We start from the raw sequence: 25,518 nt of genomic DNA on the forward strand, positions 1-25,518 counted from the left end.
GTCAAAGATCTTTGTCAGGGTGAACTATCATATAAATGCATAAAAAAACAACTCCAGATTTCCGCATTTTTATTCATTTATTTTTTCACGTCTCCAATGTAGTGTTATTGGAAGATAAGATGACAAAAGGCACAAATTCACAGTAAAAGAAACAAAACAAGTGACAAATCAGGGAGTGTCAGAGGAAACAAAAAGTAAAAAAAAAAAAAAAAAAAGTTTCAAAGAAAAAAAAAAGTTTGGGGTTCTGACGTCATTGGTTCGGTATTCTGATTACAAATTGAGGATTCTAACAACGAGGTATCTAGGATCTTGTCTCTTTCAACCATGATCTCTCACTGTTTTGTAAAAGTACTCTAGCTAGCTAGCTCTTCCAGGTGTAGGCTACATCCTTACACCCTCATGCTTCACCCTGCCACACAGTCTAGATTCAAATACAGTCAGGTTATCATTCCCTTGTCCTGTCATAGAGGGGGGAGAGGGGGGGGCAACGAACTGACTGGAGGTCAGTGTGTAGGTCCAACTTCCGCCCCCCACCCCCGACCAACTCGCTGCTGTGAGTTGTCACAGGCAGACAGGTTGCTATACTTCCTGTCTGTGAGAGATGGCTGTGGTTTAGAGACTAACAACAGAGGTACGACAACATTCAGAACAAAAATATATTTATACACTGTCCTGCCAACGAGGGGAGGTGAGAGAGGGAGGAAGGGAGCAGGAGGAGGAAAGAGACAGTTTCTTCGTGTTTTTTTTTATGCGGGTCATCTACAGTATAATGTGCCACACATAGACCCCTCTCTCACCCCTCTCTTTCCGTTTCCCACTGCACCATGGTCAAGACAGCCTCCAGAGACCACACAAAGATGCCTTTGTTTTCAAAATATATTTTCATCTTTCAATATAGTTGTTTAATTCTTTATTTGCTTATCATGATTATCATATTAAAAGGGCTCAAAATAGCCACCATAACGTCTCATCAGGTATTAACCCTTCTATTTTCATTCAGACAGGTGAACTAATCACATTCTGCCTGTTTGCTAGCTATCTTCCAACAGAGGTAGAGCGTCAACTAATACTCCTTCCTGGCTCCTTCACAATAAGAGTCCTGGCATATTATTCAACCTAGGCTCAATGTGGACTATCTAAGATTAAGGATCTAGCGACGACATTCAGGAGGGGAGATTGGTGTGCTGTTGGTTTGGCAGGACAGTCTGAGCTATATATATGTGTTCATCTACATAAATGTATATACTATATACAATCTGAGTACATCCAGTATACAGCCACACACCTCCATTGTTCTGCTGGGAGCCCACTCACATCATCACAGAAACAAAGTCAGATAGAGGATAGAGGGAAAGATGGAGAGAGAGGAGTTGGGCTACCAAGACTAGAGAAATATACAGTTTTAACAGTGTGGGAGATACTGAGGGTCTGGAAGAGAGGAGAATTAGAGGTATGGAATAAGAGATGATGATTTCAAAAGAAGGGAAGGAGTTGCAGACATGGATGGGTTTTGTAGTTCCTGTGGCCGATGTCAGAACTACAGTACACTGCTCCTCCGTCCTTCCCCCTGATACATACCCCTCCCCTCCCTCCACGTAGGAAAATATTGTTCCGATACGTTTACGTCAAACACACACACATACACACACGTTCACCACGACAAGATGCAACTTTAGAACTCAAACTGCCGAAAACTGGAGTCCGATTAGAGAGAGGACCCAGGAACAGAATGAGAACCAGTACCAATTCAGTCTCTTCTCTCTCTCTCTCTCTCTCTCTCTCTCTCTCTCTCTCTCTCTCTCTCTCTCTCTCTCTCTCTCTCTCTCTCTCTCTCTCTCTCCGCAGCATGGTTCTGGTTCACACAAAAATAGGGGAAGAGAGAGATGGATGACGAAATGAATGGAGGATGAAGAGGAGGAGAGAGGAAGAGAGGGAATTATTGCTATTACTGGATAAGGGCTTTTATCCATCAGAAGGAGAGGATGGATATATGCAAAGGGTGGGGGGGGGGGGGGGGGGCATATGTTTGTTACATAACGGGAGCCAGGAGTTTTTCCCTGTGAACACGTGATGACAGGGTCAAACTTCTGGCCTGGTGCAGAGTTGAGGATTCACAGGAGGATTCACCACTAAGAGCCATGGCCCTGTAATCTAAACAACTCCACATGTCTGAGTAAGAATGATCAGTATTGCACTTCAAATTACCCCACCTGTTAAATTGTTCTCCAAACATACCCACGCACACACACACACTCAGACACACACGTACAGAAGTTGACTGGCAACTGGAAGGACGGTAGCAATGGAGTAACTTACAATCACTTCCGACAACACCATCCTCAGCACTGCAATTATTTCCATACAGTACACCCACACACAGCCACACCCACACACATAACCCAAACAGATACATACAAATGATACTAACCCTTGTAATTTACTCTCATTGGAGGCGGTTATGGTGAAGATGAAGGGGAAGAGAGAGAGACAGAGACAGAAAGAAACAGAGAGAGACAGAGAGAGGAAGCGACAGAGAGGGAGAGCCAAAGAGAAAGAGAGACGGAAAGAGAGCGAGAGGAGGAGAGAGAGACAGAGAGAGTGCGTATCGGGGTTGTCGGTTCACTTGAGGACGGGAGGAAGACTCCTAACCGATTACAGCATGTTGAAGACAGAAGGCGGGCGGCCGAGAAAATGCGAAAGGAACCGAAAACAAAAACGAAAAACAAACAAAACAGCCACGACAAGATCAAAACTTAACACTGAGCAGATCAAACATCTACAGACACCCAAACTTACGGACAAAGGAAAATCATTGAAAAACCCTGTTTTATACACCCCTCGATACAATGACTCTGCTTGCTCCCACTGTATGCACTTCCTATGTACACACCTGCGTGTTCTCGTAAATAGAAATAAATCCTAAAAATCACATCTCTGTCAAGAAGGGATTCTGCGAGTGGACTGACTGGCGGACATCTTATCGAGACCTGGTTGAGGGGGTTGGGGGTTGGGGGGTTGGAAGGGGGGCAAGGCGTCGGAGCTGCAGTCTGCTGGATGGCAGGTAGGGGGCACTCCGGGCACTCCGGTAATGTAATCGACTGCACCAATCGGGGTGAGGCGGTAGGAGGGGTTAGGCTGACCAAGAGACACGATGCTGTGCCAGTAGAGGGGGAAGGGAGGGGAGAATCCGCTGGTGTATGGGTCTACAGGTCTGATCTGAGAGACACAGAAACAGAGAGAAAGAGAGAGAGAGAGAGAGCGGGAGGGAGAGAGGGAGAAGGAGACGGTGAAGATTACAATCACATGTTCCCACGTAAGCAACAGAGCAATCCTCCTGTACTCAACATAAGGAAATGAACAGTCCATTGACCGGCAGGGTCTACCGAACTGCCACACGGACTGACGTGCCCCTCCCCACCAGGTGTTTACCAGATGAGCAGCAGTGTGGACAGTCCAATCACAGCCTCCTCAGTCCTCCAGAGCCACCATGCCTTTCACCGGGTCCTTCACTCTCATCTGGAAGACAAGTGAGGGGAGAGAGAGAGAGAGACAGAGAGAGAGAGAGACAGAGAGACAGAGAGACAGAGAGACAGAGAGAGAGACAGAGAGAGAGAGACAGAGAGAGAGATGGGAAAGGAGGTCAGACGAGAGAGCGCGAGCGACAGGGAGGCGCGTGGAGGCGCACGGACGCGGGCGACCTCACCTCGTCCAGCTCCTTGCGCGTCTCCTCCTCCATGCGCCGGATGTCCTCCATGGTGAGCTCGATCCACTTGTCGATCCAGCAGAAGAGTTGGCGGTGGAAGTTGGTGAACAGGCGCTTCTCTTGCTGAGAGGAGCAGGAGACAACACCGAGAATTCAGACATGTACGTGACCGAGAAGCAGGTGAAAAATAAAGAAGAGAGAAATAGCTTGCACACGTGGAAGTTCTGTGTCTCTGTTCTAAGTTTAACAAGGATAACGGCCATTTTTCGAATTGGAGTCTGTATGGAGTTTAACCTGCTACGCCCCATCTGACCACTAGAGGTCAGGTCAGGCCAGGCCAGGCGGAGTGTAGCAGTGACAGTTCAGGACGGGAGGGCAGTACTGTGACCCATTACAGTTCAGTCACACACACACATGCAAACACCTTGTAAATGCTTTCTTGAAATACGAAATGTCCTAATCCTAATCCCAACTGTATCCCTACAGACACGCACAAACACACACACACACACACTTACCTTCTGAATGAAGTTTTCCACTTTGTTCTGCAGGCCCCACCATTTGAACTTGACGGTAACCAGTTTGTAGGCACACATGTGTGGGCAGTCCGTCTTCTTGGGGAGTTCTTTCTACTCACACACACATATACACACAGACACACTGTGTTTTAGACAGTTAGGAGAGGACTATTCATCTTCAAAGTGCCTCTGTACGTCACACACAGGTCGACATACCCTCCAATCAGGTCCGAGAGGGCCTCGCCCTGTCTTCACTGATTTGTACTTTGAGGGATCCTCCTCTGGCTTGTAGTCCTGGAGAGAGAAAGAGACAGAGAGAGAGAGAGATAGAGAGAGAGAGAGAGAGAGAGAGTGAGAGGGAGAGAGAGAGAGAGAGAGAGAGAGAGAGAGAGAGAGAGAGAGAGAGAGAGAGAGAGAGAGAGAGAGAGAGAGAGAGAGAGAGAGAGAGAGAGAGAGAGAGAGAGAGAGAGAGAGAGAGAGAGAGAGAGAGAGGGCAAGAGAACACGAAAGGGAAGCAGGGAGGTTATCAGTTGTTCTCCTCCCGTGTGTTCGTGGCCGCCGGCTGCCACGTTGACACTCGGGGTGGGAGGAGCCGGGCGCCGACTCACCTTCGAGTCCACCTGGCTCCTGTCTGCGATGTCGATGTACACCACATCCACCTTCTTCCAGGTGTCTGCGTCCAGGCCGTGGACCTGCGCGGGACACACACAGCGCTGTCAGACACACACACACTTACACACACACACCTTCCAGAGACTCGTCACTCACATTCTCCAGGTGTCCTAGGTCTGGTTTATGCCACGTTTCTATCTTGATCAGGAAGTTGTCTTTCATGTACTCATTCTACAGAGGGAGGAGAACATAGGGGGTGGTCATCATTGTTCACACACACACACACACACACACACACACACTGGAGTCAGTCTCTCCCTATCCCCTTTCACTGGACTAGATAGACTTTCTATCTCGTCTTTCCTCTGCAGTGAACCGTTTATGTGTGTGTGCATCACAATCGAAAAATATCCAGGGTTGCAGGCTGTCGTGTGTGCGAGAGCAAGTCATGGATGTACTTACAGTAATAACTTCCGTACCAAAAGGAAAAGAGAGACAGAGGGGAGGAAGGGAAAAGAGAGAGAGAGGAGTGACTTGATTGGTGATATTAACTTATGCAACGTATCAGGGCAAGAATCAAACAGCATTCCATTCAATATCAAGACACAGAGCTAGGGGATTACTGTGTGTGTGTGTGTGTGTGTTTATGATGCCTGTCTGTCAGTGTGTGTGTAATCTCAGTCCCGAGTGCTCCTGTAACAGCGCCTCTCCTCTGTCTGCACACACATTGAATTATTCACCCACACTCTTAAAGGTGAGAGAGGGAGATGGGAGGGATAAACAGCAGGAGCGAGAAAGAGAGAGAGAAAGAGAGAGGGGGGAGAGAGAAGAGAGAGAGAGAGGAGAGAGAGAGGGGGGAGAGAGACAGAGAAAGGAGAGAGAAGAGAGAGAGAGAGAGAGAGAGAGAGAGAGAGAGAGAGAGAGAGAGAGAGAGAGAGGGGGGAGAGCGAGAAGGGAGAGAGAAATTGAGAACAGAGAGAGAAAGAGAGAGGAGAGAGAGAAAGCGATTAGTAACAAGATAGAAGGGGAGAGAGAATGTGGAGAGTGCTTTCTGCACCTGTGCGACAATACGGATAAGCGTTCCAGGCCTTCTCGTGGATGTTGAGGGCTGATGCTGGGGCCAGCATTCTGACGAAGGACGGCACTTTACTGAGGAATGACACAGAGACAGAGGAACCATTAGACGTTACCTTCTGTCCTCCTGCGTCCTAAACAAAACGGCCAATCAAAGAGATGGATTTCAACCCATGTGACTAGCGTGTGCAGCCTCTCTGTCATGACTGGGAAAGTTATCGTACAGCAAGAACTTTCTCGCTCGCTTTCATGATCTGGCTTGGACTCCCTAGCTTGAACAACCTCAAATCTTCAACATTTAAGGAAGTTAATTTTTTTGTTTCAAAATTAGTATCAGCCCCAAAATGGCCAGAACGCGTCACGCATCTCGGCCACCACGGATCAGGATCAGAATTTGGTTTTATTCGCCATGTAGGTTTACACAAACAAGGAATTTACTGTGGCCTGAAGGTGCAAACAATAAACATATACAGATCTTCAATCAAAAAGTAGAAAAGTACAGTAGTCTAATCCTAAGGACTAACAATCTAAAAAATAAAACAATTTTAAATGTAAATTATAAAATATGAATAAAATATATATAAAAATAAGAATATGAATATATTCTTCATATTGATCCTCTCTCCTGCTGTGTGTATTTCGCAGGACTGCCAGTGTTGACGTGGAAAATGCTGTACATCCTGAACAAAGACCGGCTCTTTAGAGCTCAGCTTCCTAGACGTGAGTCACCCACCTCTGCAGATGGTAGATTTTGTGTGTGTATTGTCCCTTCTCGCCGTCCTTCTCGTAGGGCTCGTTTTTCAGCACCTCCACCCCCTCCCCGCCCCCCGTCTCATTCTTGCTGGCCTCAGCCACGGAGTACAGCTGGCCCACCTGGTACTGTGGGGGGGGGGGGGGGAGGAGAGGGGGGAGAGAGGAACAGGAGAGGGACAGGAGATTGGGGGGGAGACAGGAGAGGGGACGGGGGACGGAGAGGGGGGAGAGAGGGACAGGAGAGGGACAGGAGATTGGGGGGGAGACAGGAGAGGGGGGGGGACGGAGAGGGGGGAGAGAGGGACAGGAGAGGGACAGGAGATAGGGGGGAGACAGGAGAGGGGGGGGGAGAGACGGAGAGACGGGAGAGACGGGAGAGGGGGAGGAGAGGTGGGGAGTGGGGTGGCAGAGAGGAGGAGAAACAAAGGAGAGAGGGGAGGACAGGTGAAAGGATGAGAGGAGGTTCGAGACAGAAAGGAGGGAGGGAAAAAAAGTAGACATTCAAAGTTGACATTTCTTTACTAAGTTGACATGTCTTTACATTCATAACGTACTGAAAGGCCACATACTAAGACTGTCTGTCCTCCTCTCGATTAACCTAACCAATCTCAGTTTATGTAACTCATATAGTCCTTTTCTGCTTTCTCATCAAATAATGATTGTCATCCTACAACTGATGACTGGTATGACAATGGCTTGAAGAACAACACGCAGTGAAGAAAATAGTTGGAACAACTGGTCTAACCGCGCACTCGGTCACAATCAGTCAGTAATCCACTTCCTGCATGGCCATCAACATCTGAGCTCTCCCATTCCCTACCCTCATCACCTCTTCTCTCGGATTGTTTCTCATTCCATTCCGGGCCTGACCTACGGTATCTCTCCATCTCATTGACCAGATTACTACTTCTACTCTTTCATCTGATCCCTCCCTCTGATCCCTCATCCTCTCCTCCCCTCTCGCATCTTTCTCATCATCTTGCTCGCCCTCTCTTTTCTCTCCCGCCCCTCGCTTGGCGTCTGACCTTTGTCTTATCCTTCTCATATCTCCTCTCGCCCTGCAATTCGCTATCCCTTCATCCTCTGCCATCCCTCTCTTTCCCTCCTCCTCTTCCTCCTCCTCCTCGTGCTCCCCAGTGAACAGTGTGTAAACATTGGAACAGTGTCTCCATTCACTCCTTAATCATCTCTAATCCCCCCGGGCACACAGCACACACACACACACTCCTGACGGACACACGTGGACGCCATCACTCACAGTAAAAACACATACTCGGAGCAGGCGCACACACACAGACACATGCCGTCAGATTTGCTTGCCACAGTGGAAAACACTCACAAACACCCATATTTCTGTCTCTTTCTATTGTGCTGCATGGTCACATGCCTGGCGCAGAAGTGAGAAAAACTTCCCTGAGAAGAACTTCCCTGTTTCAGTTTCCTCCGGATGACTAACTGTCTACACACTGCGCACCGTACACACACGTATTTGGCAGGGGCAGAACAGTGGCAACCGTTGCTACATGTATTTGTGTTTGCGCATGTGTGTGTTTGTGTGTGTATGCGTGTTTGTTGACACGATAAAGACCTCAGGTAACATTTAGCACTCTGTAAAGCCGTACTCCTGAGCCTTGACGTTTATATTCAGTGCATGATCAGCCCCAGAGCTGAATCTAGGTTTGTCTATAAAGTTTTCAAGCATCCAAATGACTTTCAAAAAGTAGGTCTATGTCCACTGGCTGTCATTCCAACCTAAAGTGACCGATTTATGTGAGTCTCATTTCATCTGAGACAGGAATCTAAGACTCTCTTCCGCCAAGCTCACTACCACCTCTGAAGATACAGTACATTGGGTGAGTTTGATGATGTTCACCCAGTTATGTAAGAGCAGCAACACATTTCCTGAAAGTGACAAGGCTGAAGCTTAATCAAATGTCCGCAAACCTGATTTACCGAACCGACTGACCATTATCCGCTGAACCAGGCAAACTGCCATACTTTGAGTCATTTGCAGCCGCCACCTGAAATCACTGTGTTCACACACAACTCCAAGGCCAAACACCTGACTGTCCACAGTGCTTGGTCCAGGGAGAGGCCTGAAAATATACACCACACACAGTCATCTATCCTCTCGCCCTGTTCTTCCTGTCATTTCTGCCTCTCTCGCCCCCCCTCCCTCCTGAATGTTTCCTTTCTTTCATCCTGCATCCATCCCTCCTACTTTTGCGAGTGTGCCTCACCCAACATATATATACTGCATGCCATCGACGGTGTGTATGTGAGAGTGTGCGTGTGTGTGTGTGTGTGTGTGTGTAACGGGAATGACTGAGCCGTGCAGACGGTTTATTTTGAGCTTTTTCTGTCGAAATCAGAAGAGCGAGACCGAGGGAAGGAAAAGGAGGAGAGAAGCTGGGGCAGAGGGGGAGAGGAAGGAGGAAAGGGAGAAAAGGGGGGAGGTCGGCTCTTTGGGGCTTGGGGGAGAGGGAGGCGGGAGAAGGACGGCGTGAGAAATGTGGGGCCCATACAGAAAAGGAGAGGGAGGGCGAGAGAGCTAAAGAGAGCTTCAGAAAAAGAGAGAGTACGAGCGCGCGTGTGCACACAGAGAGATATTGGATTTCTCTCTGACAGCGAGATTTCAGACTACTAAATAATTCTGTCTCTCGCGGCCGATGATAACCGAAAACATAATCTTTTCCTCCCTTCCTCGCTGTATCCTCTACCTACAAACAGCAATGGAATAGCATACCAGTCTTTCAGCCAATCGCAGCAGGGAAAAAGATAGATGAAGTAGAAGATGGGGCACAGAGGATGGCAGAAAAGGAAGAAAGAAGCAGAAAAGGAAGAAGAAAAGAGGATGGACAGTCGCTTGGGATGTTCCCTCAACAAAAGTGTGCCTGTAAATGCTGTATCTCTCTCTGTCACTCGCTCAGACAGACAGGCGGGCAGTGCTCCGCATTAGGCGACTACAGTGACAGACGTGCTGACTGACAGGCTAACTAAATGACTGGCAAACTGACAGACGGGCTCACAGACCGACGGGGAGATGTACACACACATGGCTTGACTCCAGCTGAGGACTGAGCGCTACTGACAAGCAGAGAGGCTAACTGACTGTTTATCTGACATACTGACATGCGTTTTCCTCCCTGGCTGAAGAAAACGACGACCGTGCAAGCTGGTCGACTAGTTTGCTGCGCGTGTGCGCGCTCGCGTCCTCTCCCTTGAGCTAAACAGAGTTCACTACCCATAACTCTCAGACAAATGAAAGGGATCCAGGAATAGCCAAGCCTACTGGGTATTGACGGACAAACAAAAGCCGTCTCTGGTTGATGGAGCGAGAACAGACCAGGTTACAACAGGCCTTCAGCTGACCACAATATACACACCACCCTCTACCATACACCACTTCAGTACACACTGTGTCTTTTCCCACCCAGTTCATGTCATACTCGATACCATTTGCTACTATTTGTATTGACGTGCCTTGCCATGTTTTCTGTCAGGGTATTGTAAGAATCTAAACTACGTATGCATCTAAACTACTTTCTAGTCTACACACACTTGATGTCCGAAGATCGGGTGGGTGAGTCACTGGTTTCTTCAGCGTTCTTTAGGGAGACTGTTTTGACACGAGGTTGACTGTGTGTTGAATGAAAAATAAGCTGGGAGGGAGGGAGGGAGGGAGGGAGGAGAGAGAGGGATGGAGGGATGGAAGGAGGGAGGGAGGGAGGGAGGGAGGGAGGGAGGGAGGGAGGGAGGGAGGGAGGGAAAGAGGGAAAGAGGGAAAGAGGGAAAGAGGGAAAGAGGGAAAGAGGGAAAGAGGGAGGGAGAGAAAGAGGGAGGGAGGGACAGAGAGAGAGGGGTAAAGCAAGGTAGATAGAGAGAGGGAGAGAGAGAGGGGGAAAGAGAAGGAGGGAGCCGGAGAGAGAGGGACAAAGAGAGAGGGAGGACGGGGGAGAGAGGCCGTGTCAGGTAGCTCATTGTGTATGCAGGACAGGCTGCCTGCTGAACTACAGCGGACGTGAATATAGCACAGAGAGAAAAAGACAGGCCGACAGACGAAATAACAGAGAGAGACTGAAAAGGTGAGAATGAGTGCGAAGGATCGAGAGACACGGTGAGAATGAGAGAGACAGGGAGAGAGACAGAGATAGGGAAAGGCCAGGGTGCTGACAGTAGGCTCACTAACAGCTCTGTGCGGACGGAACCCTGTATGACAGTAGGTTGCACAGGAGGGAGAGAGAGATGCTTGTGTGAGGAACACCACCTCAGCACTTTCCGGCTCCCAAATATAAGGGGCTTCATAACTCGCGCACAGGATACATACACAGCCCATCAAACACTCACACACACACACATATACACATGCATGCACCGAGCAGACACACACACGCAGCTATGCACTTGTACGCACCCGTATATGCATACACACACTGTAAACCCTGATATGGCGGTTTCCTCGACACTTTTGTGGAAACGGATTCCATCAAACTGTGCAGGGGATCTAATCTCTTAAATATTTGTTGAACTATCGATTGAATCAATTCATAGATACATACATGTTTATTTGGGTTTACAGTGCGGACACACAAAGATGACTGTGTGGTTGTGAATATAACTGAGTTTTTATTGAGCAGTCTGGACCAACACTGCTCTGTCCCTTTAAAGCTACTGTAACTGAGGCACTCCGAAGACTTGCAGAACCCCACAGCCTGGAGCCTGGAAGAAGATGGATCCTAACAAGAACAGGCACACACTCGTACACGCACGCCCGCACCCCACACACACACACTCACGCACACACACAGGCACACTCACACACGCACACACACAGACATATACACACACACACACTAATACCCGCACGCGCACACAGACACGCGCACGCAGACTTTTGCACACACTCATGGATGCATATATAAACACAGACTCACACACACACAGACAAGTACACTCACACGCAGCCACACTCAAACACATACTGTACACGGACACATGTATACACATGCAAACACACAAAGAGACAGGCACACGTGCACAAAAGTACACAGTCAGACACTTACCTCCTCCACAGATATGGGCAGAATCACTCGACTAGAAGAGAAAGAGACAAAATGAGAGAAGGAGGGATTACAAGCCATACCAAAGCAGCCTAATGGTAACATGTAGTCCTGCCCACCCACCCATCCAGCCACCCACCCACCAGCCACCCACCCACCCACCCACCCATCCAAACATTCATCCAGCCATCCATCCACCCATCTATTCAATCACCTAACTACCCAGCCACCCACCCAGCCAGCCAGCTGTTCCTCTTGGGATATGATCTGAAGCTGGGCAGGTTTGGCCTTGGCTATCCCATAACACTGCCCCAATTCCATTCACCTGCCTTCTCTCTCCTATCACCCAATTGGAAGAAGATAACCACAGTCCCTCCCCTCTGACCCTCTCCTTCAATCAGTTTAGGCGAATAAGGATGGAAGGCCAGAGGACTCAAGTCAAAAGGAACACGACTGAAGGAAAAGCACCTTATGTTTAAGTGTTCTTCAATGGGCTGTAAAGTTAGACCCAAGAACTCACTAAGTCACCGTTGCAGCCGGGTGTTACTGAGAGACAAGGCAGACTGGCCGTCCTCCATTACCCAGAGAGAGCCCTGATTTCCCTTCACACATATTAGCACTGAGTCATCATCAAGGGAGGGGGGGGCTGAGATTTGTTCTAGCGGGGGGGGGGGGGGTGAGTCATTTCTACGCTGCTGGTTCTCCCTACAGGAACTACTTTGTTCTCATGGGATGGGGGGAGGGCAGATAAGGTTGGAACAGGGAATGTTCAAATTGCTCCTTCAGATTTGTCTTTGGAGAAGTGGAGCAGGGTCAAACTGTAATTCCTGTTCCAATTACACTGTCGGTAAAAAAACAACGCAGACTGAACTTGTTGACCCTACTCCCCACACGGCAGGACTCCCAACTCTCCTTTTTCAGTTTTCATTTTAAATTAGCTTGGTCCGACCCTGGTCTGGGAAACCATTTTGGGTAAATGTGCCGAGACTGGTCTGTGGGTGGCAATTCCTCTGTCTCCTGCGGGAACAGAGCCAAGATGGAGGCAGTCCATCTGACTGCCCCACCAGTCAGAACAAGTGGCCCAGATGGACAGTGTGACATCAGCTTCATCCTCTCTGTGTCTATGTGTGTTTATGTGTGAGAAAGAGTGAGAGAGAGACACGCACACACATGCGTGTGTGACACACGTATGTGAGACATTAATATCACATGAGTGTAAAACGATACAGGGAGCTTGACGCCTAACCATCACTCATTCTCAGTTTCTCATCATATCGTTTGGACAACGTGGTAAGTGTGTGTGTGTGTGTGTGTGTGTTGAGAGGGTCGTGCCTGCTCACACTCAGTATTCTAGGTATGGCTTGTCCCTGAGCTGAAAATCACGTGTGTAGCTACGAGTAGCTACTTGTAACATATTTCTGTACCGGGCGTCTGTGCAAGGGGATAGTCGTGGCAACACAATCTATACACCCAATGAGAAACACACAAGACAAGGCAAGCAGCCAATGACAGAAGTCACCTTGAGGTCCTAAGTGTTGCCGTGTCACACACACAGACACATACACACACGCACACAGGGTCGCTCTCTTACACACGGCACTTTGGTCGAAAAGTCTTCACGGAGAGATCTAGTGTCTCAGTGTGCCAAAAGAAAACAAACACCTTCTCCTCTCCAACTCTCCTACTTTGTTGGTTTTCTTTCCAGTGTTCCTCCATCTCTGCTCCTCTCCTCCTCATCTCCTTCTACCCTGGAAACCACTCAACCACTCCTGCACCGGGGTGTTCTAGGCTATCTATGGTGTATAGTGTGTTGGTCTATCCTTCTGCTTGGCTTTTGGCCCACAGATGAGAAGATGACCAACAGATGAAACATGCCAGCCAGTTAAATAACACAATTCTCATCCCCTGTACCCCTAAAGACAAACTGAGTAGTTATCTGAGTAGGTGTGTGTGTGTGTGTGTGTGTGTTTGTGAGGTCTGCTTCAGTATTAGCATCAAAGATGTGGCATTATCTATTCATCCATTTGATTGGCCAAAAAGTTCATTTCCTCATACCAGCTGGTATGGTAGGTGGTAAGTAGCCTGTACCTTTTAAAAACGAGTTCGACTCTTGCATGAAACTAGGTTGCCATTCATGGAGAAGCCTTGAGTTTGTCCAATTGCCCTGTTTTGCATGGACTTTTAGTTTTATTGATATATTCTGACTATAAAGAGGGAAATGGCACCGGCAGATGTAATTCATGGCCTTGTGCCACTCATTTTGTGAATGGGTTTTCTTTCACCTGCCAAACTCCCTCACCTCCCTACAGATCAAGGGTAGAGGAGCGGAGATTGGAGGCAATGACTAAACAGACCTGGGAGAAAGCCAGTCTTTTGGAGAGGAGAATTCTGCTGACGCCTTACCTCACAGCCAAGGAAAACAGGCGACAGCGTTGGATGGGATCCAATTAAACCACACAAACGTACACACAACAGTCTAAGAAGAAAATCACCAAACTTCGCACACACGAGTCTAAGACTAAAAACACAACATTGGTCACCCTCTCTCTCTCTCTCAATCCCGCACACCTGAATTTAGTCGGCCTGACCTGCTCGAAGTGCATGCCAAGCGCAGTAGGGAAACTGTGATTTACAGGATAAGAAAAGCGGAGCGGTTGAGGGGGATGGGAGTTGCATGATAACTGCCCGGCCACCCTGCAAAGGGGGCTATGACCGTGATGATACGACAGCGTCACGCAATGTGTGGGCATGCAGCGCATGTTCCCGCGTGACAATAGCCAGCTTGCGAATGCGTCGGCGGGGAGCATGGACTGACTCATCTGTACCGTGAGGTGTGTCGCGCGTGTGTAGGGCCTATGTGTTATTCCATTGGGACTAACAGTGATAACAATATCACAAATAATATGCAATGCATAATGGGAACCAGCCGCTGGTTGGCACCAATGCATATAGCTTATGTTCTCCTGGAAAATTACATAAGAGACGCGCGGGGGAGTGTGTGGGGGGGTTGCCTTTAGCATTTCATTGCAACCGATGTAATTAATTGTCAGGCTGCCTCTGTGGCTTGGAATCTCCCTAATCGCCATGAGATCGCTATATCTTCCCAGTTATTTATCTGACCCACAGCACAGAGGGCCCCACAGCGTGCGCTTTACAGGCCTTTTTTGTAGACAAAAGCAGTTGCCCTACATGGAGAGAGAGAGCTCTTTATTTTCCCCATCTCTTGGGATAAGAAATATATACTACGATATCAGCCTGAACCGGTTTAAGATAGGCTGCCGAGGCCTTCAAAAGGAGAACGGACTTCTCACTAATTGGCGAAACTTAGATTGTCCATTTCCATCCTTTAGGCTAGCCTACTCAACATGTTCTTTATGTAGGTTACATCACCCCATTCAGAATGCCTTAGTACAGTTCTGACACCACCGCTCCAATAGGCTACCTCCATTCCTCCTGAGTTAGCTACCGGAATGCTATTTCAGTCGTTTCACCTTCACCGCACGCATCAATAACACAGCGGTAACGTAAGGATGGATGTTGGCACGCATGGCCTACCCGGGTCCTTAGCCTACTTCTGACGAACTATGTGTAGTCTATCAAGCTTTAGCATTTTCGGCCTATTTTAACGGAATGGTGTTTCGCAGCATTTCCATATAACCATAGCGGCAGGCCCGGCTGCACCGCCTAGGATGGAGAATATGTGAAGGGCACAGGCTCGATAACCGGCACCGGACTCACATTACAAACGCATTTGAGTCCGGTTGCAGTCTAAATATTAAATAATGATTTATGAAATTGATACCAAAAACACAAAGTCTAACAAATGAAAATAAATGACCATAAAGAGGACACGGATGTCGCAACGGCTTGCAGCAGCGCTCCTGTAATTCCACTCTCCCTAGCTACTGGCCACAATGTCAGTGGCGGCGCGAACTGCGCTTGCTGCCGGGTTGATGAGAAACCGGACAGAAAAAGCGCGCACAGACAACACACACACACAGCCCCACACCATACTTACAATTCCTTTATGAGCATTTTCGCGAAGCAAAATAATCTCACGAAGGAATAGCTCAATAAGGATCCAGAAGCGGGTCTATCCCTCCGTCAGTATCTTCTTTCTATCGTTCTCTCTCTCTCCCACCTCTCCCCCTCTATGTCATTCTACCTCCAGTTTCTCTATTTTCCACAAATACACTTCCTGATCGGGGCCAAGGGGGGCGCGGCGCGGCGCGAGGTAGCCTACTACAACCTCTGTGTCATCACAACGGGATGACGCTGTGGAGAGGTCGAACACGGTAATACCGAATGCAGTGAGGGTCTCGGTACGGCACGGGTACCACAGTTGGCGCAGACGCATTGAGGGGAAGGGGGAGAGACTTGATAGTGTACCGACCGGTTTAAGAGATTCTGTATGCTAATCCGCGTCTCGGAGACCACTGGTGTGTTGGGGTTGGAATTATGTAACGTTCCACTCACCGCCGACGTATTTATAACCCATCTGTATCCGTCTGTCTACATCCGCCTATTATCCCTCCGACTCACTGGCTATCCTCATCTCTGTGTACCCTCTAAGCCCAACCCTGCCAGTAAATAAAAGAAAAAACGTAGAAAACACATAGCTGATCCAGTGCAGTCATAATGTCCTCGGCAACATTCCTATCTGTTTTCCGGTTGTGTCTGACAGCGTTCTGATAGCTTTCTGACCTCCTAGAATGCCTTGAGGCACAAGGTAGGCCTATACTGGTCTTATGAGTTCCTCCTTGTTGAAACTGGGATGAGATTTGGAAGCCTTGATTCTTGTGCTTCTCTCTCAATGATCCAGCCCCCCAAAAATATCGTTTGTGTCAAAACTATAATAAAGTGATGTTGTTTTAAGAGATGAACAACACATGGACATTTTTAAACAAATGAATGCATCTTTATTTCAGCTTTATATAACCATGTTCAACTCTAACACACTAATGCCTCAAAAACAAAAAACCTGTTTCATTGTCAAAGTCAAAACAGATTATATAGCAACATAAGCCAGGCCTATACACGACCAACAACATATGAAATAAATCTAAGACATATCCAATTGTCCAAGTAAAATTTAAAAACACTAGGATTTACAAGAGAAAACAAGTGATAAAAAGACATAAATAAAGAGAAAAAGGTCGATGGTTAAGCAATTTTTTCTTTTACTTTGCCTAAATCTTTTACATGCCGTTAGTAGGACAATATTATCATCCTAGTATAATTATTTTCATCCTCATCATGCTCTTCTTCATCCCGCATTTAGGCCATTTGAAACCAACGCAGAGTTTTCAGAGAGACAGCTGCAATGGCCTATGGTTCAAAGTTCCTCCAACATCTAGGAACACGTTTATCATTCATATCTGCACTGTTTTTTCAAATTACTTTGAAATTAGAAAAGACAGAGACAAACGGACTGTTGAGAGATATTCAGTGTTTCAGAGGGATGGGGGTGAGTGGGGGTGGGGGTTGGTGGAGGAGGGGGGGGGGGGTGTTGAGTGGGGCGCGTAAAGTGCTGAATTTCTCACTAACCTTAAAACCTTCCTTTTCAGTCTGAAATATAATCATATATCATCAATTGCAACGCCAAACTGTGCATGTATGGTTGTCTGAGTATTGTTGTTGACATATTCACATAAATATGTCTATTTACCAAAACAACTACACACAAGTGGCATTACCTTACAGATCAAAACAGTAGCACAAGGAAATGCCATGGAGACTCACAAACCAAACTTCATCAATCTTCAAACGTAGGTTGTTGATATCTATTCTAGAATCTATCACAATGTAGACATCCATACTGTAGATCCTGCACATGTCAAATATATTTGTCAATATATTTGTAAAATTCTTAATTCTATAAGGCACAACTGTTTCATCTCTTAAAATATGACGAAATCAGAGGTAAAAAAAAAATGGAATCAAAGTGGAAAAAGGGGATATTCCAATTCACATGCAGTACACCTTATACTACAATTCCCATGATGCCTCCCCTCTCTTACAGAGAGGGGGCGATACAAACTAGACACCTGGTCAGTGGTCTGGGACATTCTGCTATAACAGCTCTCAACCTAACAGACCATTCAAGGAGTCTAGCATTCAGAATATCCCCTTAAACCATGCAACAGGCACTTAGGATCCCCTGCAGCCATTCTTCTACTGCTTAACGTCAGTATGTCTCAATGCCCTCTACACCATCTGTCCCTCCAGGCTCCAAGCCACTTTGACACCATTTCAAGCCTGTCCACTCCACACATAACCTCACTTGATAAATATCTTGTAAAAACCCAGCTGATGATATTGGTATTAGTTAGCACCAAAGTTAGACAGCAAATAAAATATATCTTATATTTAACAATATAAAAAATCTTAGTTTACACTTATAAATATGGATTATGATGAGGAAATGTATTTAAAAAAAACTGCAACAGATTAGGCTAGGCAGTAAGGCGTGTGTGATTGGCTGGGCAGGGAGAATCTACAGAGGGAAAAAATTCCATTGTGGCCATGATGATCTTGTCCATGAAAGTACAGCCATTGGCCAGTAGTGTCAGAGTCTGTTGCTAATGTCCTATGGTTGAAAGGCAGTCAGAACAGTTTTAGAAGGATGGATGTTCTTCAGATTTTTTCCAGAAAGAAGGGATACCGGAGAAAAGAGGAGGAGAGGAATATGAGGGGGCAATACAGAGGACTGACGCCTCTTTCCTTTCACAGTCTTTCCTCTCTCACTCTCTTTCTCTTTAACCTCCTTTTCAGTCCTTGGTGTCTGTCCAAGTGTAGACAGTTTCTATGGCAACAACATCAGTTCCCTGGTCATCAGTTCACGCGCGCATGTGTGTGTGTGTGTGTGTCTGTACGGATAACTTGAAGCAATTCAAGGAGCACGCACAAGTTCCACAAGTATGGAATGTTTGCGGATGTGTACGTCGATTTTCGGAGCGTAAACTCTAAAGGGGGGGGGATGGGGGGGTAGACGACACTGTTCTTTACCCTCCCACCACCCCTCCCCTCCTGCGTGCCCCCCCCCCCCCCCCCCCCCCCGCTCGCTCCTTCTCCCCCACCCCTCTAGACGAAGGCCTCGTGCTTGGAGGAGCCGTTGATCTTGACGTAGATCTTGGCGTTGTCGTCCTTCTCTAGCCGCTGCCTGTGGAGGGTGCGTCTGTAGCAGACCAGGTACAGCGGCAGCATGAAGCCCAGCAGGCTGAGGCCCAACAGGCCCACGTTCACCTGCACACACACACGCACACCGTCAGTCCACTTGAGTTGATCTTTCTCTGTTTGGGTGGGTGTCTCTGTGTGTGTTTGTATGTGGGTGTAGTAGTGTGCGTTTGTGTGGGTGTAGCAGTGCGTGTGTTTGTGTTGCGGTGCGTGTTCTTACCCAGAGTGGGTCTCCTTCCAGTGGTCCCATCATGGCCATGAAGAGAGGCTGCTGCAGCAGAGCGAACAGGGCGCTGACCAGAGACTGCATCCCTGTCAGACTGCCGAACTGACCGGACGGGTACCTGCACAGAGCAGGAAACAACACAGACATTTTGATTGTTAGTTCAGGGGAACTTTCTGAGTGGTGAAGCGTTTCAAGTGTGTGTCTGAGTGTGTTACCGGTATATTGTGTATGTATGTGTGTGTGTGTGCACTTACACAGCAGCATAGAGACCTCCTGTGGCTGAGTGGATGAACCCTCGGACAACAGTGTGCAGGATGAACGACAGAATCTGTGGAGAGATAGAAAAGCAGAGGGAGGAGTGATGAGAAGTTCATCAGTCCGCAAGTCCTTCTCCACAAGACCACTCTGAAGAGAGCAGCCATGTCAGCTGCAATTACACACACTTGCCTGTAGATGGAGACAGAGTACTGAAAACAGGAGAGGTTATAGTAAAGCTAGCAACTTCCTTACTGCATTTAACAGAACCTCCAGAGAGAAATTTATTCAGGTGGCAAGAAATATATTCTCACACTATATTTCAGTGTACCGTGTAACTCTACCTGACAATGATGTGCGAACATGTAAAATGTCAATATACATTTGAGTAACAGCTAAATAGGCCACTCACCTGAAGAGGGAGGTTGGGCACCAGGCAAGTGATGCCAAATCCCACCAATAGGACGTTGGTGACAATGAAGGCTCTCATTGCATTTGTCACCTTCTGGATGGTCTTGTCTCTGCGCTTTGACTTGGACGGGTCCCTTGGGAGAGGAGAGGAGAGAGGGAGAAGAGAGGAGATGAGAGAGGGAGAAGAGAGGAGAGGAAAGGAGAGGAAGAAAACAGTCATATCCCTAACCCAACACTGAAAAATTCATCCAAAAAGTCATGGCCCTCCATTAGCTATATTCATCTGACCTTAAACCCATGAAATGCTTCGAGGTCCCTCAGGTTTAGAGGTGCATATGGGAGGGGAGGTGCGGGGCCTGCTGGTGTTGACTTACTTGATGCTGGGCTCCTTCTCCTCATCTCCATCATCACAGTCTTTCAGCTTCCAGTCCATGATCTGACCAATCACTGGGGTGGTCATCAGGCAGAGCAGCTGCAGCACCCCAAAGATGGAGGAGTACAGACTCACTGGGGGGGGGGGGGGTTAAGAGAGACGGAGGTGGAGGGGGGGGGACAGAAAAAGAGGGGGATGAGAGAGAATGGAGAGATGGAGGGATGGGGAGAGAGAGAGAGAGACAAGGTTATTTTCACAGCCCTGGACATAGTTTTGGTTAATGGCTGTGGCTGTGGAGTTAATGAGTAGGTCTCCTTGGTTAATAACTACTTCTAATGGCACCAGAACATGGGTTGAACCTCGAGGGCTGAAGGACAGCCCGGGGACAGGCTCAGAAGGCTACAGTGCGGATCAAGCGTTGGGAGTAAACAAGGTGACAGGGTTTTGAATGCTAACTACGCAAGCAGCTGTGGAAAACGAACATGTTGGAGTCCGAAAAAGTTCAGAGTTGTGTGTTATGTTAGAAACTTTGCTAGGGTTAGCGTAGGTTGCTAGGGTTAGCATGCTAAACCATGCAATCTAACACTAGCATTAGATGCTAACGTTAGCTCGCTAAAACTAGTGCACTGATGCTAAAGCTTATTCGACACCGTTAGGTCTACTGTCTTACCGACTTCCATCCTCTCCACTGCAAATGCAGCCAGAGAAGATTGAGAAAGGACAAGGAGGGAGGGAGAGAGGGAAAAGGAGAAGAGGAACATCACAAAACAGGTCAAACAGCTGGCCCAATCACGGTCACAGGCCAAAACGTCAAGGAGTCGCAAGGTGATCAACACAAACACCACACACACACACCTGTGTTGAGGTCTCCATCGCTGAGGGACTCCAGGATGTTGTTCATGGCTCCCATGTAGAAGATGAGGCGCAGCTGGGTGATGGACATGGTCACCAGGCTCAGGATGAAGAGAGGACTGGTGATGCTGTGCAGGAAAGACTGGGCTACAGATGGCAAGAAGGAAGGAGAGACGGAGAGAGAGAAAGAACAATTGAGAGATGTCAAGATTTTTTTTTTTCAAGTGGCGGGAGAAAAGAAACCAGGAAAAACATACATTCAACCAAATGGAAAAAAGTATCAAATGACACCAGAGAGGATATTGGGCAGTTTCTCAGTTGTGGGTTGCAGGTTCGTAATGGTGTCAACATTGGCATGAAGGAAGATGAAGTGTCCTTACACTCCTCCTCCTTGCACTGCACCTCCAGGTCCGTGGTGGACAGGCAGAGCTTGTTGCCCTCCTTAGGGACCTGCTCCCTCTCCTTCAGGGCGTTGCCCACGCTCAGACGACGGCCCACGGTCGTCACCTGCTGGTAGAACTGCTTCCCGGTGATCTTGTGGTCGAATCCCAGCCAGCTGAATTTGATCTTGACACTGGAGGGAGGGAGGGAGGGAGTAATTCGAGGGAGAGAGGTGGTAGGGTGAGGAGGGGAGGATAGACAGAACCGGATAGAGAAAGGGAAGAGAGAGAATGAAAGGTGAGCGGGAGGTGAGAACAATTTTTTTTTCTCTGGTAAAGTGACACTGCTGGATGTTACAGAGGTAAAACTTTACTTTACTATCTGCACACACACACACACACACACACAAGTACCAACAATCTAACCTCAACCTGGAATTTGACCTGCCAACACAAGGCACATTTCATTGCATTCGTTGCAAAGATTTTACATGCAGCACAAACTGACAAACAAAGTCACACACCTATGCAGATGCAACCATTGTGTGTGTCAGTGTGTGTGTGTGCTTTTACCGTTTTACCATACAAGTCAATTAAGACCATGTTCGTATTTACAGTAATGGCCTGAAGAGACACAAAGGCCTCTTTTAGGGGAGGGGATTAAAACAAATAAATGTAATAAATAATGTGAAGGGCACAAATATTCAGCAAACAAACGTCTGTAGACCTCCACAAGAAGCCACAACACATCCTTGAGCCACCATAAACAAAAGCAAGTCCTAGCCAGAGATATTGTTATGGAGTCCTTGAATGAAGGTAGGGAGATAAAGGGATGCGTGTGTGTACGCGTGCGTGTCTTACGTGTAGTCCATATCCTCGGGTCCAGGGAAGGGCTCCAGGGGCCAGTTGAAGAAGCAGTTGAGGAAGACGAGGCCGGCACAGGCCGCCCACACCACCAGGATAGTGATGAAGGTCACGCCCAGGTCATAGATCACCTACGCAAACAACAACATCGTCAACAACACGCGTGACTCCCTGAGACTCGCGTCTTGCAAAACGCTAGAACCAAATATTTGCTAACGAGCGGTTGTTTGTGTCGCTGATATTGATCCCCGACCAACGTCAGAAATCGGATTTCGACGGACACACCGCTGGCCATTTAGGAGACAGCTTTCTGCTCAAGAGCCATGTATGAGTGAGGGAATTTGTGTGTGTGCGTGCGTGTGTGTTATACCTTGAGTCCAGGGAACGTAACGGCGGAAGAAGCATAGGAGCCGATCATCAGAGCTATGAAGGTGGAACGCAGGTCCCCAAACATACTGGGCAACTAGAGAGAGAGGATGGAGGTAGGTAGAGAGAGAGAGAAAGAGAGAGACAGAGAGAGAGAGACAGAGAGAGAGAGAGAGAGAGAGAGAGAGAGAGAGAGAGAGAGAGAGAGAGAGAGAGAGAGAGAGAGAGAGAGAGAGAGAGAGAGAGAGAGAGAGGGATACAGACAGAGAGAAAGCAATGGGTGTTATTTCACAATCTCTAACACATTACAAAAAAACACTTGGTAAAACAATCACTAACTTTCTGTAGACATCTGTAAAGGAGAATGACATAATCCCAAGAGACCTGTTCTCACATTCCCTTCATCTCTTTCTCTTTCTTTCAAATGAGTTTAGCATGAGACCGACTCTGGGTCTTTAATCTCCTTGTTTTCATGGCTGTGAGTGAACAAGTGAGGGTGTGTGATTGAGATGTTTTTGTGGAGATGGAGATGTTGTTCAAAGCCCCAGGAGGGAAGGGTGGGGTGGGGGGTTGCCCTTATGCCTCAGAGGTGGAAAAGGTACAGCCTGTACATTCATTGGTTTGTTGGGGGTGGGGAAGGGGGGGGGGTGACAGAGCTGGGGAGCTAAGGAGAGAGGAGGCAGGGACAGGACGGTACAAGGTGCCTCCAGCATCGGGAGACTGTGGGAACAGATTAGCCCGTCCTGCTTGACATTAGAGTTACACGAGGGGACACACACACGCACGAGAGAGAGACAGAGACAGAGAGACGGGGTAACCCCTGTGAAACAAGGAAAGAGGAAAATACTGTAGGACTGGTGAAAGAACGAAAGAAGAGAGAGAGTGATGGGATGGGATGGAGGGGGAAAGAGGGGGAAAGGGGATCAGGAGACGAGTGAAATCAACGGTCGGCATACTTTTACAATTACTGGAGTATTCAATCTGCTCTGTCTATCGAGAGACTGAACAATAACACCCATTAAATTACATAACCCAGTGTGTGTGTGTGTGTGTGCCTGGGTCTGCGTGTGTGCAACCAGTTCTTATTTTTCCCTGACTGAGGTTCCCCCCATCCCTATGGAGATCCCGGACCACCATCTCTAAAACTCCACACCACCCAGAACCTTCCAGGAAAACATCTACAGCCTCGCCTTCCTAGGACCAGCAGAGTGAGAAAGAGCCTAATGATTAACATATCTGCCGTGTGTTCATAAAGGCTTCAGGGTGTGTGTGTGTGTGGTGTGTGCTTGTGTGTGTGTGTGGGAAGGGGGGGTGGGGGGTGTGACTTTTCTGTAAGCTTGATCTTGATTTGATCAACAGGAATGTAACTCAAGCCTCCTCTGTTAAAAGAACCTTTTCATTGGAGAGGAGAGGACTCTTTTTACTGAGCGCTATCACCATGACACAGCCATGGACTGTGTCCTGGGAAACAGGGTAGAAGCTGATGAGGAGGAGGAGGAGACGAGAGGAGGAATGTGGAGGAAGACTGATTGGTTGACAGTGTGAGCTCTAGTGAATCCTATATATAAGGCCTTTCACTGTCTTTCTCTGTCCTTGTCTTTCTTTCACCCCGGCTTGTAAATAGTTCACTGGAGCTGCAGCATGTTTGGGAATGTATTTTATTTATTTTTCACTTTCCAGTACTTTGCGTGTGGGCATCTGATAAGTGTGTTACTGTGCGTCGGGAAGTGCGTGTGTGTGTGTGTGTGTGTGACTGTGTGACGGAGAGCGTCATGTTGTTGTTTGGACTGGTCGGGGGTTGGGGGGGGGGGGGGGCAGAAGTACTGGGACAGTACTAATGAGTCTCTCCCCAACCCCTCTCCTACCTTCCCCTGCCTGTCCCCACCACTGCTCTCTCCCCTGCTCTCTCCCTGTTCTTTCCCTCCTTTGTCCAGAGGGTACAGCTCATTTGTTGTCCACTAGGACACAAAGTGGAGAGAGTGCAGCCAAAAACAAGGACAGAGGGCAGGACAACAGGCAGAATGCCATAAATAGAAGGAGGTGGAGGGAGAGAGAGAGAGAGAGAGAGAGAGAGAGAGAGAGAGAGAGAGAGAGAGAGAGAGAGAGAGAGAGAGAGAGAGAGAGAGTGCCTGTGTGGAGTTGATAAAACTCGATCACGAAAGGTGCAAATGTCACGACCCCTTCCTCTCCAAACATCTGGTAAAAAAACACAGAAACGCTGCCAAACAAGGAACACACACTCACCGTGAGAGAGGTGAACGTCATACACATGCCTCCGAATCCGTTGAAAGTTAGAGCGATGAAAATGAGGACTGAGAGTTCTGAAAAAAAGACCAGAACAAAGTTAGGAAGCAAGAACAGACACACACACACCACTGCATAGAAACACACACCTTGTCTGATGGAACTCACCATTGGGGTTGTAGGCTCCATAGGCAATGAGGAGGCAGGAGAAACCAAAACAGGTGCTGGAACAGAGACACACCTTATAGTCACAGATTGCTCACATGGACATACTGTAGATATACTATGAATATGCTATGTATAGTACAGTATATATGATCAACCATCTAAACTCTCAACACACACGCACACAAACTCTCCCACAGACGACAAAAAACGATCGATCTGCGTGTCTCTCATACACAGACGCTCCACGTGTGTTCTCACACGCTCGCGCGACACCCTCCTTGTCAGGCACGCGCAAACACACGCATCCCTGTTCGCCCTGCCCCCCGCACCCCCGCTCGGCCTCACCTGCCCAGGAGGCGGAGCTTGCGGGGCCCGTACTTGTCCATGACGATGCCCAGGGGCAGGGTGATGGCGCTGAGGAGGAAGGAGCCCACGGTGAAGGCCATGTTGAGCATCTCGTCCTGCTCCTTGCAGATCAGCCAG

General features: G+C 48.1%; 2 protein-coding genes across 2 annotated transcripts in view; both read right to left on the reverse strand.

The window, feature by feature from the left end:
• Positions 1 to 65: 65 nt before the first annotated feature.
• pitpnab (phosphatidylinositol transfer protein, alpha b) lies at positions 66 to 16,055 on the reverse strand. The gene is made up of 12 exons (XM_062485689.1): positions 15,739 to 16,055; positions 11,724 to 11,754; positions 6,641 to 6,786; positions 5,891 to 5,982; positions 5,296 to 5,303; positions 4,990 to 5,064; positions 4,830 to 4,913; positions 4,438 to 4,515; positions 4,222 to 4,332; positions 3,704 to 3,826; positions 3,430 to 3,516; positions 66 to 3,216 (listed from the first exon to the last, which is right to left on the reverse strand). Exons 1-11 carry the CDS (start codon positions 15,753 to 15,755, stop codon positions 3,469 to 3,471), a joined length of 813 nt encoding a protein of 270 aa, XP_062341673.1. The 5' UTR covers positions 15,756 to 16,055; the 3' UTR covers positions 66 to 3,216; positions 3,430 to 3,468.
• Positions 16,056 to 18,762: 2,707 nt separating this feature from the next.
• slc43a2b (solute carrier family 43 member 2b) overlaps positions 18,763 to 25,518 on the reverse strand; it is a 13,036-nt gene continuing 6,280 nt past the window's right edge. Inside the window, 12 exon segments of the mRNA XM_062485306.1 lie at positions 18,763 to 18,965; positions 19,117 to 19,240; positions 19,377 to 19,450; positions 19,790 to 19,922; positions 20,163 to 20,295; positions 21,017 to 21,160; positions 21,394 to 21,587; positions 22,255 to 22,388; positions 22,628 to 22,720; positions 24,868 to 24,944; positions 25,036 to 25,091; positions 25,381 to 25,518. The exon segment at positions 25,381 to 25,518 is cut by the window's right edge and continues 107 nt beyond it. Of these exon segments, the coding sequence (XP_062341290.1) occupies positions 18,804 to 18,965; positions 19,117 to 19,240; positions 19,377 to 19,450; positions 19,790 to 19,922; positions 20,163 to 20,295; positions 21,017 to 21,160; positions 21,394 to 21,587; positions 22,255 to 22,388; positions 22,628 to 22,720; positions 24,868 to 24,944; positions 25,036 to 25,091; positions 25,381 to 25,518 (1,462 nt within the window). The 3' untranslated portion in view covers positions 18,763 to 18,803.

The sequence above is a fragment of the Osmerus eperlanus genome, chromosome 19, assembly GCF_963692335.1.
Source record: "Osmerus eperlanus chromosome 19, fOsmEpe2.1, whole genome shotgun sequence".
NCBI lineage: Eukaryota > Metazoa > Chordata > Actinopteri > Osmeriformes > Osmeridae > Osmerus > Osmerus eperlanus.